The 20,187-nt window shown below is 40.2% G+C and overlaps 1 protein-coding gene and 1 non-coding gene across 3 annotated transcripts; both read left to right on the top strand.

Moving 5' to 3' along the window:
• The first annotated feature begins 1,375 nt into the window (after window positions 1–1,375).
• TRNAA-UGC (transfer RNA alanine (anticodon UGC)) lies at window positions 1,376–1,448 on the top strand. The gene has a single exon. It is a non-coding gene; the product is annotated as a tRNA-Ala (tRNA).
• Window positions 1,449–1,517: 69 nt separating this feature from the next.
• Window positions 1,518–14,781, top strand: LOC130711348 (importin beta-like SAD2 homolog). Of its 2 annotated transcripts, XM_057560923.1 has the most exons (22): window positions 1,518–1,749; window positions 1,833–2,008; window positions 2,106–2,273; window positions 2,460–2,570; window positions 2,650–2,727; window positions 4,132–4,328; window positions 4,410–4,470; window positions 4,791–4,865; window positions 4,984–5,061; window positions 5,184–5,246; window positions 5,319–5,402; window positions 5,488–5,666; window positions 6,222–6,261; window positions 6,354–6,497; window positions 6,626–6,745; window positions 6,891–7,106; window positions 7,455–7,631; window positions 8,017–8,698; window positions 9,138–9,355; window positions 9,507–9,642; window positions 10,317–10,443; window positions 14,509–14,781. In XM_057560923.1, exons 1-22 carry the CDS (start codon window positions 1,608–1,610, stop codon window positions 14,582–14,584), a joined length of 3,348 nt encoding a protein of 1,115 aa, XP_057416906.1. In that variant the 5' UTR covers window positions 1,518–1,607; the 3' UTR covers window positions 14,585–14,781. The 2 variants fall into 2 exon arrangements, with proteins under 2 accessions (XP_057416906.1, XP_057416907.1); XM_057560924.1 differs by lacking the exon at window positions 14,509–14,781 and having other exon boundaries at window positions 10,317–10,937.
• Window positions 14,782–20,187: the final 5,406 nt, after the last annotated feature.

Below are 20,187 nucleotides of genomic sequence, written 5' to 3'. Positions count from 1 at the left end.
CTCATAAATTGTTTTAACAGAATCAAACATGTATCACTTAATTCAACAAGTGTTAACTGGAGTGACTTGGAGATGCTGATTTTACTAGAAAGAGGATTGGAATGCCCGTGATTTGCTCGCATGGTTTGAAAAGCTTTTTGAACGTTGAGCACAGGCTGGTGATGGGATCCACCACATGTTGAAAAATTGAACAAAAGTGAACTGGTTTTGCTTGCCAGTCTCTTTTTTGTGAACAGATATCTATGGCTCCCTTGGAATGCGTTTCCGCTCAATTAATATATGTGCACTGCAAAAGCATGTGCCATTTCAACCTTTCAGAGGTTTTGATGGACTCTATGATACTGAAACAAACAGAGCTATACCGGACATTGACATCGACCTCAGTGCTTGCTACTCGTTTTGACATTTTTTCTCATTTGGCTTCAACAGAGGGCGAGAGAGTGCAAAATTAGTCTGACAGAAACATTTATATTTGTTTAATGTTCACATTTACCCCTAGAACTAGAATGAAACTTTACTCATGAGTGGTCGAGTGAGGGTTATTTACAATAGATGGTTTTTCTTTCATAGTAGGAAATATGTAGCCCTAACCCTACATTTGCCTAAGGCTTGGACCTTAAACAAAAGTAGCCTAAATGTGCATGGAATCATTACAAAGTAAGATATCGCTCGCCAAATAAGTAATTGGTAAATCGCTAGTTAGGTGAGAGTACCGCTCGTTGCACGAAGGGCTCCCCATATAAGGAAGGTATTCGCTAAATAAGGAGGTCGCTCGATATCTCCCAACCTTTGCAAAACCGCCTAAAGGTCCTCTGTGGATAATTCATTCACTAAGGCCCAATAAAGGTAACCAGGAGAATAAGTTGTCCCAATTTATACATAACTTAGACGACCCTTTGATCGGGTCATCCTCGATAAATCCACAAGACACCTTGCCTGAACCACGAAGGAAAATTGTGTCTCCATGAAGCGCTCACCACAAAATTGTCATGCCTTAACTAGTTCGCAAGTCATATTACTCGAAGCATGAAGTCAAAAATGCGTCTTCCTTAAGTGCTCGCTGTGTAACCATCTTGCGTTGGGCAGTCCAAGATCAAAATTCAAAATAAGAATCAACTTGCATTTCAAGTAAAAAAAAATTAAAATAAAGTAATAAGACATTTATACAAATATAAATGTTTAAATTAAAAAAATGCCAAATAATTATGGGAGTATGGAAAGAAGACCAATCTTAGTGTAATACTTCCTTTACAGCAAAAATATAATCTGTCTGAATTCTTGTAGTAAATTAGTAATAATTTCTCAAGATATGGACACGATGTAAAAATATACAGTCAGGATTTAAGTAACCAGCATTTGCTTCTCTCAACAACTTGGGGATGTAGCTCAAATGGTAGAGCGCTCGCTTTGCATGCGAGAGGCACGGGGTTCGATCCCCCGCATCTCCATTTTTTTCCACATTTCAACGCCAATTTTCTTATTTTTTTTTGCTTCCCCCTACTCTCTCTCTCGCAAAAATCACAGACTGTCACCCATATAAAACCAGCAATGTAAATGTTCCCGCCAAGACTCACCGAAGCTAGGGTTTGCGGCACCACTGGTTCGCCATGGCGGAGCTTGCTCACATCGCCCACCTACTCAACCAAACCCTCAGCCCCGACGCCACCACCGTCCGTGCCGCCACCGCCGCGCTCGATCACCTCTCCCTCACTCCCCACTTCCCCTTCCACCTCCTCTCCATTTCCGCCGGTAATTCCCAAATCCAAATCCTACAGCATCTTCATTTCATTTCATCACTCTGGTAATTCATAGTCCTCATCTTTTGTGAGCAGGAGGAGAAAATCAAGGTCAGAAAATCGCCGCTGCTACCTACCTGAAGAACCTCACGCGCCGCAGCATCGACACCAGCGGTGCTACACCGTCGAACGTGAGCAACGAGCTCAAGGAGCAGCTGTTGCAAGCTCTGCTTCAAGTGGAGTTTCCCGTTCTCAAGATTTTGGTTGAAGTGGTGTGTGTCTTTTTTCAGTTTCTGATTTTCGAGCTTTGTTTTGTTGCGTCTTTGAACTGTGATTTGCTTATGTGTTTGAGATTTTCCGTGGTGGCAGTTCCGTGCGGTTGCTGTTGCTGATTTTGTTAAGCAGAGTTTGTGGCCGGAACTTGTGCCGAATCTGCAGTCTGCTATTCAGAATAGCCATCTTATCAGCGGCTCGAACTCGAAATGGAACACCATCAATGCACTTATTGTTCTTCATGCTCTTCTCAGACCCTTTCAGGTATTCCAATTTCGCAATTGTGGTTATGATTTTTTAAATTTCCGATGCGATTTTCTCTAATAGCTGTATTTAGATGTGCATTTCTCTATTTATAAATCAAGGACTTATGTGTTATTAGGATAGATGAGAAATGGTGTGCTTTACTTGCTTTGCCTTATATCTGAAATCCACTACTTCATTCTGCAGTATTTTTTGAATCCCAAAGTTCCCAAGGAGCCAGTACCACCACAGTTGGAGCTCATGGCCAAAGAAATTCTTGTGCCGTTGCTTGGTGTGTTTCATCAATTTGTTGAAAAGGTGTTGTGTTTTCTGTCATTGCTTTGCTTGCTGTTTCTTATGGGCTTCATTCTGATTGATTTTACTATGCATGGATCAGGCTTTAGCAAACCATGACAGAGCAGAAATAGAAACTGAAAAAGTCCTTCTAACTACATGCAAATGCCTACATTTTGCGGTAAGTGATGGTTTGACAGATGTATAAACTTATTGATTTGTAAATGTGCAATTATGGTAGAGCTTAAGCCTTGAAGGTAAATAATCTTGTCTAATTGGCATTCTTTAGTTTTGTTAGAATATAATATAAAACCATTCATATGGCCCTTACCCAACAGCTTAAGCTTTTGGGTTAAGTGGTTGCTTGACATGGTATCAGAGCCTCTATGACCGAGGGGTCTAGAGTTCGATCCTTGCTCCCCTCACTTTCTAATTAAAAGTGGAATTTAATTAAGCACATGGTAGGTGAGCCTGTGCATTTATCCACGCTTCAAGCCCAAAGGGCTCTTGCGTGAGGGGGCGTGTTAGAATATAATATAAAACCATTCATATGGCCCTTACCCAACAGCTTAAGCTTTTGGGTTAAGTGGTTGTTTGACATGGTATCAGAGCTGGTCTGATCCAAGCCATGACTTCCGCTTCCAAAAAAAAAGTAAAAAAAAAAAAATGAAAAAAAAAGCAAAAATGGCAGTCCCATTTGCGCAAGCCAAGACCTCAGACTCAGATGAAGGAGCACAAGTCCAAGGAACTCCGATGTTCCCGCTAGAGTACTAGCCCAGACAAAGAAAGTCGAAAGGCAGACTCAGACGAAGGAGCACAAGTCCGACGACCACTGATATTCCCGCTGGAGTGCAAGGCACAGGCAAAAAAAAATGGAGTCCCAATTGAAGGGGAGTAATAGAGATAATAAAGTGGTGACTTAAAGAAGTCTCACATTGCCAAGATTAGCAAGTGCACAAGTGCATATATAATAAAGAACACACACACACTCATTGCCTTAAGCCTAAGGTTTTGTGGTGTTGTGTGGTTCTAACTTAGGATTTCTAACATGGTTTTCTTCTGGTTGCATTGTTTATGATGCCTATACTCTTTTGTTGTAGTTTTGGTTATTAATTTCTAATAAGCCTATGCCACATCTAAATGTTTTGATTGAGCTTTGCCGTTATTAGTTTTTGGCTCATAAGCTTCAAACGGCATTTGTGGAGTCTTGATGCAAGTATATGCAATGTGCTTGCTCACAAACTGTTTTCAGTTTTCACCGCTGTAAGCTAGAGTAGCTTGTTTAAAGCAGATAATTTTTTTTCTTATATGAAAACATAAGCGCCCCTCGTACATTTTTTGGTGATCTTCTCCCACATGATAGTATTATTATTAGAGTAAATCAAGTGTGGGAATGAATTTTCTCAGTGATGTCACTATCCTTGTCTGTGAAGCATATAGGAGAGGTAGGCTCAGCAAGATAACACGTAATAAACCAATTACCATTTATAAGCATATAAGAGAGGTAGGCTCAGCAAGATAACTGCTACATTTTTATATTATTTTTGGATGGGTATATTCATTTTCATATAACACTCCTTTATAGGTAAGGTCCTACATGCCATCAACTTTAGCTCCTTTACTACCTTCATTCTGTCGGGACCTCGTGAGAATTTTGGGATCTTTGAGCTTTGATTATGCTGTCACTGAAGAAGATGGAATTTGGACACGGTTGAAGACTGGAAAAAGAAGTCTGCTTATTTTCTCTGCCCTTGTCATCCGGCACAGGAAACATTCTGATAAGTAATATAATGCCTAATTATTTTATTGACTAGATGTAAGCATTTTTTATATTATACTGAAATATATTCCCTACATTTTCAGGTTGATGCCAGAAATTATAAATTGTGCACGAAACATAGTCAAGTTTAGCAAAAATATCAGTGTAAGATAATATTCTTCATTCTTCTTCTTCTTCTTAATAACTGGTCTGATTTGTAGCTATGGGCTTGAACAATGGTTATTCACTCTTGCTATTTCAAGCACGCTGACTACCAAAATCCTAATCCACTGATAAAATATACTTCCTTAAACTTGTTGTCAAGTCAGATTTTTGCTTAGTAACAACCTATATTCATTTTCCACACTGCTCCCAAATCCCACTCTTGCCTATAGCTTGATTCTTTAATTATGGTGCCTTGATATTTATATTATTTCCTCATTTTGGGGCATTCCAAAATTTGAACGGTCATGTTCCTTTTGCAGAAACTTCCTTTCCTATCAGAGAGGATTCTATCCCTAGGTTTTGATCTTATTTCTAATGTGCTGGAGACCGGGCCGGTAGGTTTAATCCAGATTTTTTGTCGTTGCAATTTATTTTGTAAATGTAATTTCAATTGCTAGGATCCACATCTTCAAAATATTAATCTTTAATAAGGTTTAATTTTAATTAATACAGGGATGGCGATTAGTTTCTCCACATTTTACAACTCTATTGGAATCTGCAATCTTTCCAGCATTGGTAATGAATGAGAAGGTCAGAATTAATTAAAGAAGTACAGGAAAACCTTTTTGCTTAAGTCTACTAAATAAGGAAACTTGTGTTGCTTAACATCCACTTTTTTCCACATTAATTTTTTATTGGATTTTAACATATAGGATGTGTCAGAGTGGGAAGAAGACGCAGATGAGTACATACGGAAGAATCTCCCTTCAGATATAGTATGAAAATTTGCCTTTTTGTTACATTTTGACATTATTTCGAATTATTTCTGACCAGAATTTTATATTCAGGATGAAATTAGTGGATGGAGAGAGGATTTATTCACTGCTAGAAAAAGTGCAGGAAACTTACTTGGTGTTATTTCAATGTCAAAGGTTACTAGTTAATAAAAATTCATTGATGTATATACCTTAGTTATCACCATATCACCACAGTTCATTTTATTGATAATTTCTGCAGGGGCCACCAATGGAGAGTGCCACTGACAGTTCTTCAGCTTCAACCAAGCGTAAAAAAGGACAAAAGAACAAAAGAAGCAATCAGCCGCGCTCCATGGGGGAGCTATTGGTGCTTCCATTTTTGTCCAAGTTTCCCATTCCTTCTGATTCCAATGTGTCTCAACCGAACATCTTAAATGAGTGAGTTATTATGTATGCTTCACAAGTGCCTGCCTGATTGATTGATTGCAACTATTATTTTTGTTTAATTTCTCAATCTATAACGACAAGTGTTTTGTTTTGTTGTATCTATTTTTACAGCCTATTTTCAAAGCAGTAATATAGGTGTAAAATGCTTAAAAGTATGACTTACTTTTTTCAATCAGCTCTGAAGGGATTTATTTGGCCGAATTTAATAAGTTGGGTTCATAGCCATGGTGAATTTATACCCATTTGTTTGATAACTAGTACATATTGCGTAGATTATACCCTTCATTTTTTTTTTTCTATTGTTAAAAGAAGTTGTCCCTGATTGAAGGCGAGAAGGTTGTTTGTTGTGTAGGTTATCATTTAATCTGTATTTATCTGAACTCCCTTTCATTTTTTGCTTCCCTTTAATGTTTCCTTTAAAGTATAACTGTATAAGTATTGCCTTTTCTTGTGTATTATTAAATTTTAGTTATTTTTGAAATACTTTTGTTCCCTTATTTACATTTTTTTATCAACTTATTCTTGTAACATAATCTACTATGGCAGTTACTTTGGCGTGCTGATGGCATATGGGGGCCTTCAAGATGTGAGAGCATGCAACCTTTTATTGAAAAAGCAATCAGTCTTTCAATGTTACTTTACAAATGGAGATTTTAAATTCTGTTTTTTCTTATACAGTTTTTGAGGGAGCAAGAATCTGCATATGTGACAACTCTGGTTAGCACGCGGATTATGCCACTGTATGCAGTAGCTGCGTCCCTACCGCACCTAACTGCAAGTGCAAACTGGGTACTTGGAGAACTAGGTTCTTGTCTACCTGAAGTAAGAAAATCTCAATCTTGCTGTCAGAAGTCAAGCAAATTCTGTTTCAAATAGATTTTCAATATGCTCTCATGTAACTCTTGATACAATATATTTTAAACTTCGTTTCTCACCGAGTGTCATTTCAGGAGATGAGTGCTGATGTATATTCTAAATTGCTCATGGCATTGGTCATGCCAGATCAGCAAGAAACTTCTTGCTATCCTGTACGAGTTTCTGCTGCTGGGGCAATTACTACACTACTTGAGGTGAGCTTTCAGTTCTCTGATTTATTTTGGACTGGATTTTTTTGTTCTTTTTTCTCTTTTACTAAGCCAGTCTCATTTAATGAGATAAGGCTTTTGTTGTTTGTTGTTTTCTCTTTCACTACCCATCTTCTGCGTTGCTTTTCAGAATGACTACATGCCTCCTGATTTTCTACCTCTTCTCCAAGTCATAGTTAGCAGCATTGGAATTGATGAGAGCGAGAACTCCATCTTATTTCAGCTTCTCAGTTCTATCATGGAAGCTGCGGATGACAAAGTTGCAGTCCATATCCCACACATTGTCTCACCGTTAGTGGGTTCAGTCTCAAAATGGTTTACTGCCAGTCTAGGGCCTTGGCCTCAGGTACGTACTGATCCTGGTTAGTGATAATAATTTTATTGTCTGTTTCTCATCAACAATTCTGAACACCCAATAACATGAAATTTGGGATTGCTAAATGTATTTAAGTGTAACTTTGTATCAATGTTTTGTTGAATATTCTTGATCTGAATCTAAATAGTTTTCAGATTGAAAATTTTAATCATCTGTGTTTGATGGAAATTGAAGCCCCATTCCCCTCATGGTTTGCAAAATTGAATGCTTTGTTTTACCTGTTATCTCTTTGACTCCTATTTGTTTGATGTATAGACTATAGAGTTATATATGGTTGATGTGTATAAGTGGTTCTTTAAATTGAATATTCTGCAATAGGTGGTTGAACATGCAATTGCTGCTCTGGCAGTCATGAGTCAGACATGGGAAAACTCTAGGCCTGAAGAATCTGAATCAAGCGAGTCTCATGAAAAATGGACTGCAGATCAAGTGGCAATTAGCAGAGCTTTTACTGCACTCCTGCAGCAGGCTTGGCTTACACCTCTATGCACACCAGTTAGTTTTCGTTCCTTTCTAAATTGAAAGTTGTTTGTCTTTGCTTCATTTTCTGAGGGGAAAGCAGAAAAGAAAATTGGAATTGGTTTGTTGAAACTCAAATTTGTTATTATTTCACTTGTCAGGAGGCATTCTTCTTCCTTTATTTTTGAATTCCGCACATGTTTTGCAGTTGCCACAATGATAATATATCTTGATTTCATATGTTTTTTCTAATTTAGATCCTATTTGTCATACATTCGTACTATTTGTGCTGCTGAGTCTCATTGCTTGATATGGCTTGGCAATCAGATGTTCTTTGCCTTCCTTTTGCTTAATATTTGACATCATATTAAAATATTTTCTATGTTGATTTTTTTAAACTGTTCTTCCTCAATTTTATAAGGACCAACAAGACCAGAATTCTCTGCCTTCATCATGCATAGAAGATCTGTCAACTTTGCTACAGTCTGTCATACTATCTATTGATGGAAATCACATGATTCAAGAGCTTAAAGTATCCGAGTTACTGTCAGTCTGGGCTGAAATGATTGCAGAGTGGCACGCATGGGAAGAATCAGAGGATTTGTCAATTTTTGATGTGATTAAGGAAACTGTGAGCTTAAATAGCAGATATGGATTGAAAAACTTTCTTGTAAAAGATATGCCACCCCCTCCAGCTCCACCTGTGCCTGAACGTTCAATTGTTGAGGGCATTGGCACTTTTGTTAGTGAGGCCATTAAGCAATATCCTTCTGCCACATTGAGAGCTTGCTCATGTGTCCATTTATTACTACATTGCCCAACATACTCACTTGAAACTGAAGGTGTAAAGCAGTCATTGGCTATTGCTTTTACTAGTGCAGCCTTCTCTCGCTTTATAGAAGTTCAAAGCACGCCTGATTCACTTTGGAAGCCTATATTGCTTGCTATATCTTCATGCTATTTGTGTTATCCTGATATAATAGAAGGTATTCTGGAAAAAGCGGAAAAGGGAGGCGTCACTATTTGGGCATCTGCTTTATGTCATGTATCCAATAGCTCTTTTGAGGCTGGTCTGACGGCAACATCTGAGATGAAGTTAATGGGCAAGTGTTTCCATTCAGCTATTACTAAATTTACAGGATATTTAATTTATCTTTTGCTGAAAAATTACCTTACTACTGTTGATTATCTTCAAAATATGCTTTCTTTGTATCATCCTTTTCCTGCCCAATTTAGCTTTTTGTTATCCTTGCTGTAGTTGTTGCTTGTGCTGAAACCAAATGTTGAAGTAATCGTACAAGCAAGGCTTGTGCGGACCTTCTAGATTTTATCCTATATAGTTCATTAGCCATTAAGCTCTTATTCCTTGCCCATAATTAATTCTTTATTATAAACTGTTTGAACGGTGGTGTTCATCCAACAGTTTGGTGGTATTGTCTTGTTTCTTTAATCTGTATGAATAAACATAGTCAAACAGTTGAGGCTGTTTCTTTTTTCCACAAATCATTTTCTTCTATTTATTTCGTCTTGGATGAATTTCAGTGATGACACTGGCTCGATTGATTGAGCAACTTCTGAAACAAGGGAAGTCAGGTAGTGATTCAATTCGAAACTGCTTTATTTCACTGTTGGAGGTGTCTATACGTCTGAAAGAAGCACAGGATGGGGAAGAAGATGAAGATGAAGAAGCTGAAGAGGCTGAAAATGATGACGATGGTGATGAGGACAGTGATGATGGTGACTCTGAAGATTATGATGAGGTTGATCTTTGTAGTTTCTTCATGTATATAAATTTTTAAGTGTAGTATCTTATATCTTGTTTTACCTACAGTGCGCTGCAACTAACAAGCTATCTTGCTTTCTCAATTTATTCTTAACTTTTTATTTTGTTGATTTGTTTGTTTAAATTAGGACTCTGACGTTGAGGAATATGAAGAAACAGAAGAAGAATTTCTCAATAGGTACGCCAAAGCTGCGGAGGCATTGGAAAATGGTTCATTTATTGAAGAGGGGGATGCTGAAGATGAAGAAGTGGAGGTAGAATTAGGTAAGCCTTTCCTGTATATGCATATAGGAATATGTGCGTATCTGATATTTCTAATGTGCTTTGTAAATACTCCAAAATTGCTAAATATTAGTGGTATTCTATACTGATATATGCGGAAGATACTTCTAGCCAAGTGTCCTCTTTTTTCAAAATAAAATTATTATATGATATGTAAGGGATGCAGCTCCTAGAACTTGCTCAAAATGGCTGGTACTAGATCATCATGTTTTGAGAGGAACTGGAGGGCATACTCCTTTATTCATTATTTGAAGAGAAACAAAATGGATCTTAAAAGGGCAGTAGATTTGGCTTATGTGCATTCCAGTCTCTAACTTCTGTCTAGAAAACATAAAATGTTAGTAGGTTGTTGGATATTAGTGAAGATCATGTACCTGACCTACTCGATGATCATAATGGGCTTCTTGAATCAGCAGAACTACCTCTAATGAACTAGACTTATTGCATCGCAGCAGTCAGAATATTTCACACATGAATGTCATTTTCAGGAATTAATGAAACTGAGAAAATTATTTAGTATATTTGGATTTTAAGATCTACTATTACTTACTGTCCATTTCTCCCAGTTTTAGTTTATGGTTTCCTATTGAAAATTTCTTCCTAGATGGAGAATGTACAGTTTTAATCCATCTGCTGTTTTCATGATGCACATCCAGGTCAATTACTTGATGTTGATGAGCAAAAACAAGTGTTGAACTTGATATACAAATATCACCAAGGGCTCATACAAGGACAAGGTTTGCCCTCGCAGCTCATCATGAATTTCCTGAATGCCTTTCCCGGGTATGGTTTGTATTTCCAGCAATACAGCTAAGCCTGTTTGGTTTTGATGGAAAGCACATTCATTTTGCTTTGAAAAGTGGGATCCCACTTTCCTGAGCGCAAAATGTGAAAACAAGAATTTTGAAGGGTTGGAGTTGAGCGTGGTTAGATGTTAAAGCAAACATCGTATGGTTTGTGATGTGTTGTCTATGTTTGTTTGTAAATGAGGCTTTTCACATTGAAAGTCCAGGGCTTCTAATGTGTATAAAAGGAAAGTAGAACAGCTATGGTTGTTATTATTTGTTTTTTTCTTGGTGGGGTGGGTTAGTGAGTTGGAATTGGGTAGTTGCAATTCTCATTGATTTGTACAATAATTCTCTTAATTGGGGAGGAGAGCAGTCGAGATTTCGATTTGAGAGTTGAGGCATCATATAAGGAGCTGCAAAAATGTATCATTGTACAATTTTTCAGATTTGAGTTATTAATGGTTATTTGCGCTCTGATGTTGTATGAAATTATGGTTCCCACTAGGGTGGGCTAATTTCATTTTGGTCCACCGGTGGACCAGAGGATAATTTTGACATTTCCTCTTCCCTTTTACCCTTTTCCTCTTCCTGCTCTCTTTCCCTTTCCCTTTTCGGTTTTTCCTCTTCCCCCACCTCTTCCTAACCAGCCACCGGTCCACCGCCAACCCCAGCCATCTCTGTCCACTTCTTCCTAATCGTTCCTTTCTTCATTCAGATAGGAAATGGACTGAAGTGGATGACCAAAACACACCCCTCCAAATCTTCATCCAATCGTTGCACCTCCAACAACTCCGTCACGAATCCGTCACCGGCGATCAAACCCTCGCCGACCTGAAACGCTCTGTTTCTAGAATCACACCACCTATCCTCCTTCTACTTAACCCTCCATGGCAAACCCCTCCTTTAACCCTCCAAATTGCTCCTCTTTCCAACCTCGTCCTCTGACCCCGCCTCCGCGGCGGTGTCGCAAACGACGCCGCAATGGGCGCCGAGTCCCGCGACGGCTACCTGAACATATATGCGGAGAGGGTAGGTTTTGATGGGGTTCTGGGGATAGCCGGTGGGGGTGGTTTTATGGGTTTTGGGGGTGGGGGTTTGTTGCTTCCTCTTCTGAGTTGCCATTTTCGGACATGCATCTGTGTTGATTCACTTCTGGTTAATAGTTTGTTATGTAGAACATTTTTCCTACTGGATTTTCTTTGACTGATTCAATGATTTCCTACTGGTGAGGGCTTGTCGTTGAGGTAAGGAAAGGCTGAGGGTTCGTTGTTGTAGTGGTTTATTGGTGGGATTGTGGGAAGAGGGGTGGGAGACGGATCTGGGGAAGAAAGAAGAAAAAGATGAAGTTCTGGGGGTTGATTATGGAAGCCACCGTCATTTTCCAAGGGAGAAGACTTACAGTGTTTGTGTTGTTGGGGCTGGATTCTTGACTTCTGGGGTTGGCTGGGGTTCCTAACTTCTGCTGCTCTGCATCTGGTTCTTAACTTCTGCATCAGGCTCGGGGCTCGCGAGGGAGGGGGCTGTAAGACCTGAATTTTCAGAACAAGCTAATTTCCGACTCACGCGTAGAATCAGTGTAAGCGTGACAGGAGTTTGATATTTGAGAAAGATTAATGAAGAAGAAAGTTCAGGAATTGCTTGAGGAATGTTGCGTAGTCATTTTAGGAATTAGAGCGAGTCGTCTGCACACCCGCCTTATGGCAAGCGTGTCCAGAATAGGCTAATTTCGCTTTAGAGCAACGTTTTAAGTGAGATTTCGAATCCTTGGAAAATTTAAAGATTTTCTTTATTTTTCCTTCGACCAGCGTTTCATTTCGGAACTCTGGACTGTACGCACGATAGGTTTCACTTTTCGGATGTCCGCCGACGCTAATTTCTTTGCTTCGAAACCCTATTTTCGAGCAATGGATGAAGACTTTTTCTATTCGGGACTTCTAACGAAGATTCCGTCCATGTTGCCAGACTTGTTTCGACGTTTCCAATCTTTCTTCAGTTGGAAGTTTTGTCGTTTGAGCATCACAGCAAAAAGTAGTTTTTCGGGGCAGATTAACCGACACCGCTTTTGAGTTTTTCGATATCGTTTTTCCCAAATCCTAGATATTTGTTTTGAGTTCTGGAATTCTGACGCCAGAATCTCTCTTAGAATTTCTCGGTGATCGTGCTGCAAAAATCGGAATCGCGAAATTTTCATTTTCCCGCGATTTCACCCGCCTATAAATAGCGCGAAAAAGCAAAATCCTCTCATTTTCTTTCCATTTGTGGCTGATTTCGTGGGGAGCAAGGGGGGAGGAGATTTCCGCGAAAACTTGACCAATCTTCGTGCAGTTCGTCCCTACTTCTAGGTATCGAGGTAACTATCATGAATCCTGCCTCTGATTTCTGTTTCTGCTGAGTTTCTGAAGTCGTTTCTGTGCTCTAAGTTTTGAGCTTTTTCTAAAATTGTCCGATTTCTCTGATTTCTCGCTTGGGTTATGTTCCTTATGTTCCCCTGAGTCTAAAACCTCTGTCAGTAAACTCTGATTGCGATTCAGTTGTCCAGGATCTGAAAAATTGACTCAAAACTCTTTTTGTCTCACATTTCGAAACTTTATTGTCGAAAAGACTTAATCTGACTTCGTGCCTTTAGGATTTGTTGTCACGGATATCATGAGGATCGTTGCTGTCAAATTTGTTTTCCGAACTGATAACTTTGAAGTTTTGAGCCTTTATTTTGGACCAAAATGCCCCTGGATAGTCGTATTTCGACCCGATTGTCCGAAAATTGTTCCGACAATTTCTTTGCCTTAGTTTTACCCTAAAACTACCTTGTGAATTGATTTAGATCGAAGAAAAAGTTCGAAAACCCTATTTTCCATAGTGGCCGAAACCTAATTGCTTGGGTACCGTGTCCAAAAATAATTTTTGGGTCTCTATGACTTGAGCCATTGCGTAGCTCTTTCAATTGTCGAAATTTTGGCGCCGGTTTCGTGTCATTCTGAGTTCTGTAGCTCGAGTTATGCTCGTTTTAGCGAACGAAGTCTCCGTTGTCAATTTGTGCCTAAATAGGAACTCTGAAGCTTTAGAGGCTTTCTTTACGATTTCGATTAGTATTAGTAGATCGTGTTGCTCCTAGTGAAGCTTGTGTTGATGATTGTGTTTTCTTTGTTCTAGGTTCGCAATTTCCATGCCCAACTTCTACTCACGAAGGTAAGGGTAACTCGGTTTTAGAGCGTCTTTGAGTCTTGCATGCTTTTATCGCACTGCCTGTGTTTGAGATGAAGATGTTTATATTGATTGGCAGATGATTATGATTATTATGCTGAATTTGGAAAATGTTTTCTGAGAGGCTTCGGCCGTTTACTGGTTTCTGTCGTTACTGCTTCCTAGTGGATGGAACATGTGGTTACTTTGGATTGGTCCTTGGGTGGGCTTTGTTATTGTCTGACTTGGCATATAGGGCTTGAGTCAAGTGGCGATGAGGAGGTGTGTCCTATCATTGTCCCATCTTGCGAGATGCTAAGTGGCGATCAGGAGGTGTGTCCTATGATTGTCCCGTCTTGTGTGACGTTAAGTGGCGATGAGGAGGTGTGTCCTATCATTGTCCCATCTTGCGAGATGCTAAGTGGCGATCAGGAGGTGTGTCCTATGATTGTCCCGTCTTGTGTGACGTTAAGTGGCGATTAGGAGGTGTGTCCTATGATTGTCCCGTCATGTATGACGTTATAAGTGGCGATGAGGAGGTGTGTCCTATCATTGTCCCGTCTTGAGAGACGATATTGATCGATCCATTTTGTTAGCAGCATATAGTTGCATTATAGGGAACTAACACCTGACCCTATGTTGTTGGATTTTCGTATTGGTTTATTGATATCTGATTTGATGTTACATTGTTGAGGTTATTATTATCTGAGTCCGATTTATGTTTAAGTTGTTGATATATGAGTTGAGTTATGTTGCTAGTTATTTACCATGCCAGGTAATTAAATTCGAACAGCATGATTTTTCTCTTTTATACATGGTAATTGCATGGAGTTAACCCTTTCTATTTGCTACTTGTTGTTTGGGCGCTTAACGCTATTAGGCGATGGAGATCCTTCCGCCGAGGCATAGCTACTCGAGTTGGAGATCGAGTTGTAAGCGGTGGAGTAGAGGTATGAGAAGCAGCTTTGCTTCTCTTCTTGTGGATTATGTTGGAGTCTCTTTTACTTTATGAGAACTCTGTTATTAAAGTCTTGCTTCCGCCACTGTTAAAGTGCGCATGTTTATTCCGAACCTTACTTATGGTATTGTAAACTATTATTACTGTATATCGGGAAACAAGTTATCTAAATAAAGTTATGGTATGTTTCCAACCTTTTAGCCGAAGTGTTTAGTTGTTTTACAGAAAAAAAATTCCCTTGGTTTTTAGGGATTGCAGATTGGTCCTTAGACTTTGTTAGGTTACTAATGTGACTCCTCAGTTGAGAAATTGGGGTGTTACAATTGTGGTATCAGAGCTTTGGTCTAGAAAACCAGAGCTTTTGGGTAGAGTGCCTGCTTAAGATGTTTGAACTCTGAGACCGATTGATGGGGTGTCAATCGGAGGAAGAGTGTGCTTGATTACTGTTTATATAGATTATTTTTGAAGGTTATTCGTAAGTGAATAACCTTATGCTAGTTATTGTTAATTATACATCTGATATAAGTATATACATAGTTAGTTATTATCGAACAACATGTATTAGGTAGAGAACGTTGTAGCTAACTTGACCTGCTTACCCCTTTAGGGATTGGATGTGATCATAGGCATGTATTGGTTGTCCCACCATCATGTTCTTCTTGATTGCGCCAATAAGGTAGTTATCTTTCCCGATGCTGGACTCGCTGAGTTCCTGAACTCGTACTTTTCAAAGCTTTCTTTGAGGAAAGGAGCTTTGAGTTCTCTCATGTCTACAACCGTGGTGGAAGCTAAGGAGAATGGAGTACACGGAATTGCTGTTGTGCAAGATTTCGAGGATGTGTTCCCCGAAGACGTACCTGGAATACCTCCGGTCAGAGATATGGAGTTCACAATTGATATAGTCCCAGGCACTGGACCTATATCAATCGCACCGTATCGTATGGCACCGGCAGAACTGACTGAGCTGAAGAGTCAACTCGAAGATTTAACCAAGAAGGGGTTTATCCGACCTAGCGTTTCTCCGTGGGGAGCGCCAGTGCTGCTTGTGAAGAAGAAAGACGGAAGATCGCGACTTTGTGTGGATTATCGACAGTTGAACAAAGTCACGATAAAGAACCGTTATCCGTTGCCAAGGATTGACGATTTGATGGATCAGTTGAAGGGTGCTGCTATTTTCTCGAAGATTGACCTGAGATCGGGATATCACCAGATTAGAGTCAAGGATGAGGATATTCAAAAGACGGCGTTTAGGACACGCTATGGGCACTATGAGTACTTGGTGATGCCGTTTGGAGTTACGAATGCACCAGCTGTATTCATGGACTACATGAATAGGATCTTTCATCCATTCTTGGATCGCTTCGTTGTGGTGTTCATCGACGACATCTTGATCTACTCGAGGAATCGTGAAGAACACGAGGAACATCTACGTCAAGTATTACAAGTTCTTCGGGATAAGGTACTGTATGCTAACGCGACAAAGTGTGAATTTTGGCTCGAAGAAGTAAAGTTTTTAGGACATGTCATCTCATAGGAGGGTATTGCTGTGGATCCCAGTAAAGTGGAAGCGGTACTTGCATGGGAGCGTCCTAAGACTGTGACAGATATAAGGAGTTTCATCGGTTTAGCTGGATATTACCGACGATTCATCGAAGGTTTTGCTAAGATTGCAGGACCATTGACGAAACTCACCCGGAAGAACCAACCTTTTGCTTGGACAGAGGATTGTGAACAGAGTTTCCAAGATATGAAGAAGCGTTTGACGACCGCGCCAGTTCTGACATTACCACAAGAGAAGGAACCCTACGAGGTTTACTGCGATGCTTCGTACCAAGGTTTGGGTTGTGTGTTGATGCAACACCGAAAGGCTGTGGCTTATTCTTCAAGGCAATTGAAGATACATGAACGGAACTATCCTACGCACGATTTGGAGTTAGCGGCTGTGGTATTTGCGCTCAAGATTTGGAGGCACTATCTTTATGGGAGCACTTTCACTGTTTTTAGTGATCATAAGAGCTTGAAGTACCTGTTCGATCAGAAGGATCTGAATATGAGACAAAGGCGTTGGGTGGAATTCATCAAGGACTATGATTTCACTTTGTTGTACCACCCAGGAAAAGCAAATGTTGTAGCAGACGCACTGAGTCGCCAGACAATTCATGTTTCATCGTTGATGATTAAGGAATTGGAACTTATCGAGACTTTTCGCGACCTCAGTTTGGGTATGCAAGTGACACCTGGAAAATTGAGCTTTGGGATGGTGACGATCACTAGTGATTTTCTGAACGAGATCAAGGTGAAACAACTGTTAGATGAGGAGCTGATCGAGAAACGGAACTTGATCATTTTGGGAAAAGCGCCGGATTTTGAGGTAGGAACCGACAACATTCTGCGTTGCAAAGGACGTGTCTGCGTACCATTGGACATGGAGTTGAGAAGGATGATTCTTGACGAAGGTCACAAGAGCAGATTGAGTATTCATCCGGGATCGACAAAGATGTATCAAGATCTAAAGTTGAATTTTTGGTGGCCAGGAATGAAGAAGAATGTAGCAGAGTTTGTGGCGGCATGTCTGACATGTCAGAAGGCGAAGATAGAACATAAAAAGCCTGCGGGTATGTTACAGTCACTTGATGTGCCGGAGTGGAAGTGGGACAGTATCTCTATGGATTTCGTGGTAGCTTTGCCAGCTACGAGGAAGAGATTTGATTCCATTTGGGTCATTGTGGACCGTCTGACGAAGTCAGCACATTTCATACCGGTGAAGACCACGTTCAATGTGGAGGCACTTGCAAAAGTGTATGTCGCTGAGATTGTACGACTTCATGGAGTACCATCGAGTATTGTTTCTGACAGAGATCCGAAGTTTACTTCGCATTTCTGGAAGGCGTTGCACGAGGCGCTTGGGACGAAGTTGAGGTTGAGCTCTGCCTATCACCCTCAGACGGATGGACAGACAGAGAGGACAATACAGTCATTGGAAGACTTGCTGCGAGCCTGTGTTTTGGATAGTCAAGAAAGCTGGGATGAGCTGTTGCCGTTGATCGAGTTTACTTATAACAACAGTTTTCATGCTAGTATTGGAATGGCACCTTATGAGGCTTTGTATGGGAGGAGATGTAGAACTCCTTTATGTTGGTTTCAAGATGGCGAACATCTTCTCGTTGGACCTGAATTAGTACAACAAACTACTGAGAAAGTGAAGCAAATACAAGAGAAGATGAGGACGTCACAGAGTCGACAGAAGAGTTATGCTGACACACGACGGAGAGAGTTAGAGTTTGAGGCGGGAGACCATGTGTTTCTTCGCGTGACACCAACTACCGGAGTGGGAAGAGCGATAAAGTCGAGGAAGCTGACACCGAAGTTCATTGGACCGTATCAGATTATCGAGCGAGTCGGTAAAGTAGCTTATCGGATTGCGTTGCCACCTTTTCTTTCCAAGATTCATGATGTGCTACACGTATCACAATTGAGGAAGTATATTCCTGATCCCTCTCACATCATCAAGGAAGATGATATTCAGCTTAGAGACAACTTGTCTTTTGAAGTGGCACCAATGAGGATTGAGGAACGTAGGATCAAGCAGTTGAGGAACAAGCAGGTTCCTCTGGTAAAAGTGATTTGGAACCAAGTCACGGGCGATGCTACTTGGGAACTAGAAGAGAGGATGAAGGAACAGTATCCGGAACTCTTCACTGAGCCTTAAGTTTCGAGGACGAAACTTTCTTTTTGGGGGGTAGTATTGTAAGACCTGAATTTTCAGAACAAGCTAATTTCCGACTCACGCGTAGAATCAGTGTAAGCGTGACAGGAGTTTGATATTTGAGAAAGATTAATGAAGAAGAAAGTTCAGGAATTGCTTGAGGAATGTTGCGTAGTCATTTTAGGAATTAGAGCGAGTCGTCTGCACACCCGCCTTATGGCAAGCGTGTCCAGAATAGGCTAATTTCGCTTTAGAGCAACGTTTTAAGTGAGATTTCGAATCCTTGGAAAATTTAAAGATTTTCTTTATTTTTCCTTCGACCAGCGTTTCATTTCGGAACTCTGGACTGTACGCACGATAGGTTTCACTTTTCGGATGTCCGCCGACGCTAATTTCTTTGCTTCGAAACCCTATTTTCGAGCAATGGATGAAGACTTTTTCTATTCGGGACTTCTAACGAAGATTCCGTCCATGTTGCCAGACTTGTTTCGACGTTTCCAATCTTTCTTCAGTTGGAAGTTTTGTCGTTTGAGCATCACAGCAAAAAGTAGTTTTTCGGGGCAGATTAACCGACACCGCTTTTGAGTTTTTCGATATCGTTTTTCCCAAATCCTAGATATTTGTTTTGAGTTCTGGAATTCTGACGCCAGAATCTCTCTTAGAATTTCTCGGTGATCGTGCTGCAAAAATCGGAATCGCGAAATTTTCATTTTCCCGCGATTTCACCCGCCTATAAATAGCGCGAAAAAGCAAAATCCTCTCATTTTCTTTCCATTTGTGGCTGATTTCGTGGGGAGCAAGGGGGGAGGAGATTTCCGCGAAAACTTGACCAATCTTCGTGCAGTTCGTCCCTACTTCTAGGTATCGAGGTAACTATCATGAATCCTGCCTCTGATTTCTGTTTCTGCTGAGTTTCTGAAGTCGTTTCTGTGCTCTAAGTTTTGAGCTTTTTCTAAAATTGTCCGATTTCTCTGATTTCTCGCTTGGGTTATGTTCCTTATGTTCCCCTGAGTCTAAAACCTCTGTCAGTAAACTCTGATTGCGATTCAGTTGTCCAGGATCTGAAAAATTGACTCAAAACTCTTTTTGTCTCACATTTCGAAACTTTATTGTCGAAAAGACTTAATCTGACTTCGTGCCTTTAGGATTTGTTGTCACGGATATCATGAGGATCGTTGCTGTCAAATTTGTTTTCCGAACTGATAACTTTGAAGTTTTGAGCCTTTATTTTGGACCAAAATGCCCCTGGATAGTCGTATTTCGACCCGATTGTCCGAAAATTGTTCCGACAATTTCTTTGCCTTAGTTTTACCCTAAAACTACCTTGTGAATTGATTTAGATCGAAGAAAAAGTTCGAAAACCCTATTTTCCATAGTGGCCGAAACCTAATTGCTTGGGGTACCGTGTCCAAAAATAATTTTTGGGTCTCTATGACTTGAGCCATTGCGTAGCTCTTTCAATTGTCGAAATTTTGGCGCCGGTTTCGTGTCATTCTGAGTTCTGTAGCTCGAGTTATGCTCGTTTTAGCGAACGAAGTCTCCGTTGTCAATTTGTGCCTAAATAGGAACTCTGAAGCTTTAGAGGCTTTCTTTACGATTTCGATTAGTATTAGTAGATCGTGTTGCTCCTAGTGAAGCTTGTGTTGATGATTGTGTTTTCTTTGTTCTAGGTTCGCAATTTCCATGCCCAACTTCTACTCACGAAGGTAAGGGTAACTCGGTTTTTAGAGCGTCTTTGAGTCTTGCATGCTTTTATCGCACTGCCTGTGTTTGAGATGAAGATGTTTATATTGATTGCAGATGATTATGATTATTATGCTGAATTTGGAAAATGTTTTCTGAGAGGCTTCGGCCGTTTACTGGTTTCTGTCGTTACTGCTTCCTAGTGGATGGAA

Source organism: Lotus japonicus, chromosome 4 (assembly GCF_012489685.1).
Source record: "Lotus japonicus ecotype B-129 chromosome 4, LjGifu_v1.2".
Lineage (NCBI taxonomy): Eukaryota > Viridiplantae > Streptophyta > Magnoliopsida > Fabales > Fabaceae > Lotus > Lotus japonicus.
The sequence above is the reverse complement of the archived record's forward strand: the minus strand, read 5'-3'. Positions and strand labels throughout refer to the sequence as shown.

What these genes read in the sequence shown, in the direction of transcription:
- LOC130711348 (XM_057560923.1), top strand. Translation starts at nt 1,608, where the DNA reads ATGGCGGAGCTTGCTCACATCGCCCACCTACTCAACCAAACCCTCAGC. An exon ending in CCTCCTCTCCATTTCCGCCG is followed by an intron (nt 1,750 to 1,832) that starts GTAATTCCCAAA and finishes TTTTGTGAGCAG; the next exon opens with GAGGAGAAAATCAAGGTCAG. An exon ending in CAATTACTACACTACTTGAG is followed by an intron (nt 6,746 to 6,890) that starts GTGAGCTTTCAG and finishes GTTGCTTTTCAG; the next exon opens with AATGACTACATGCCTCCTGA.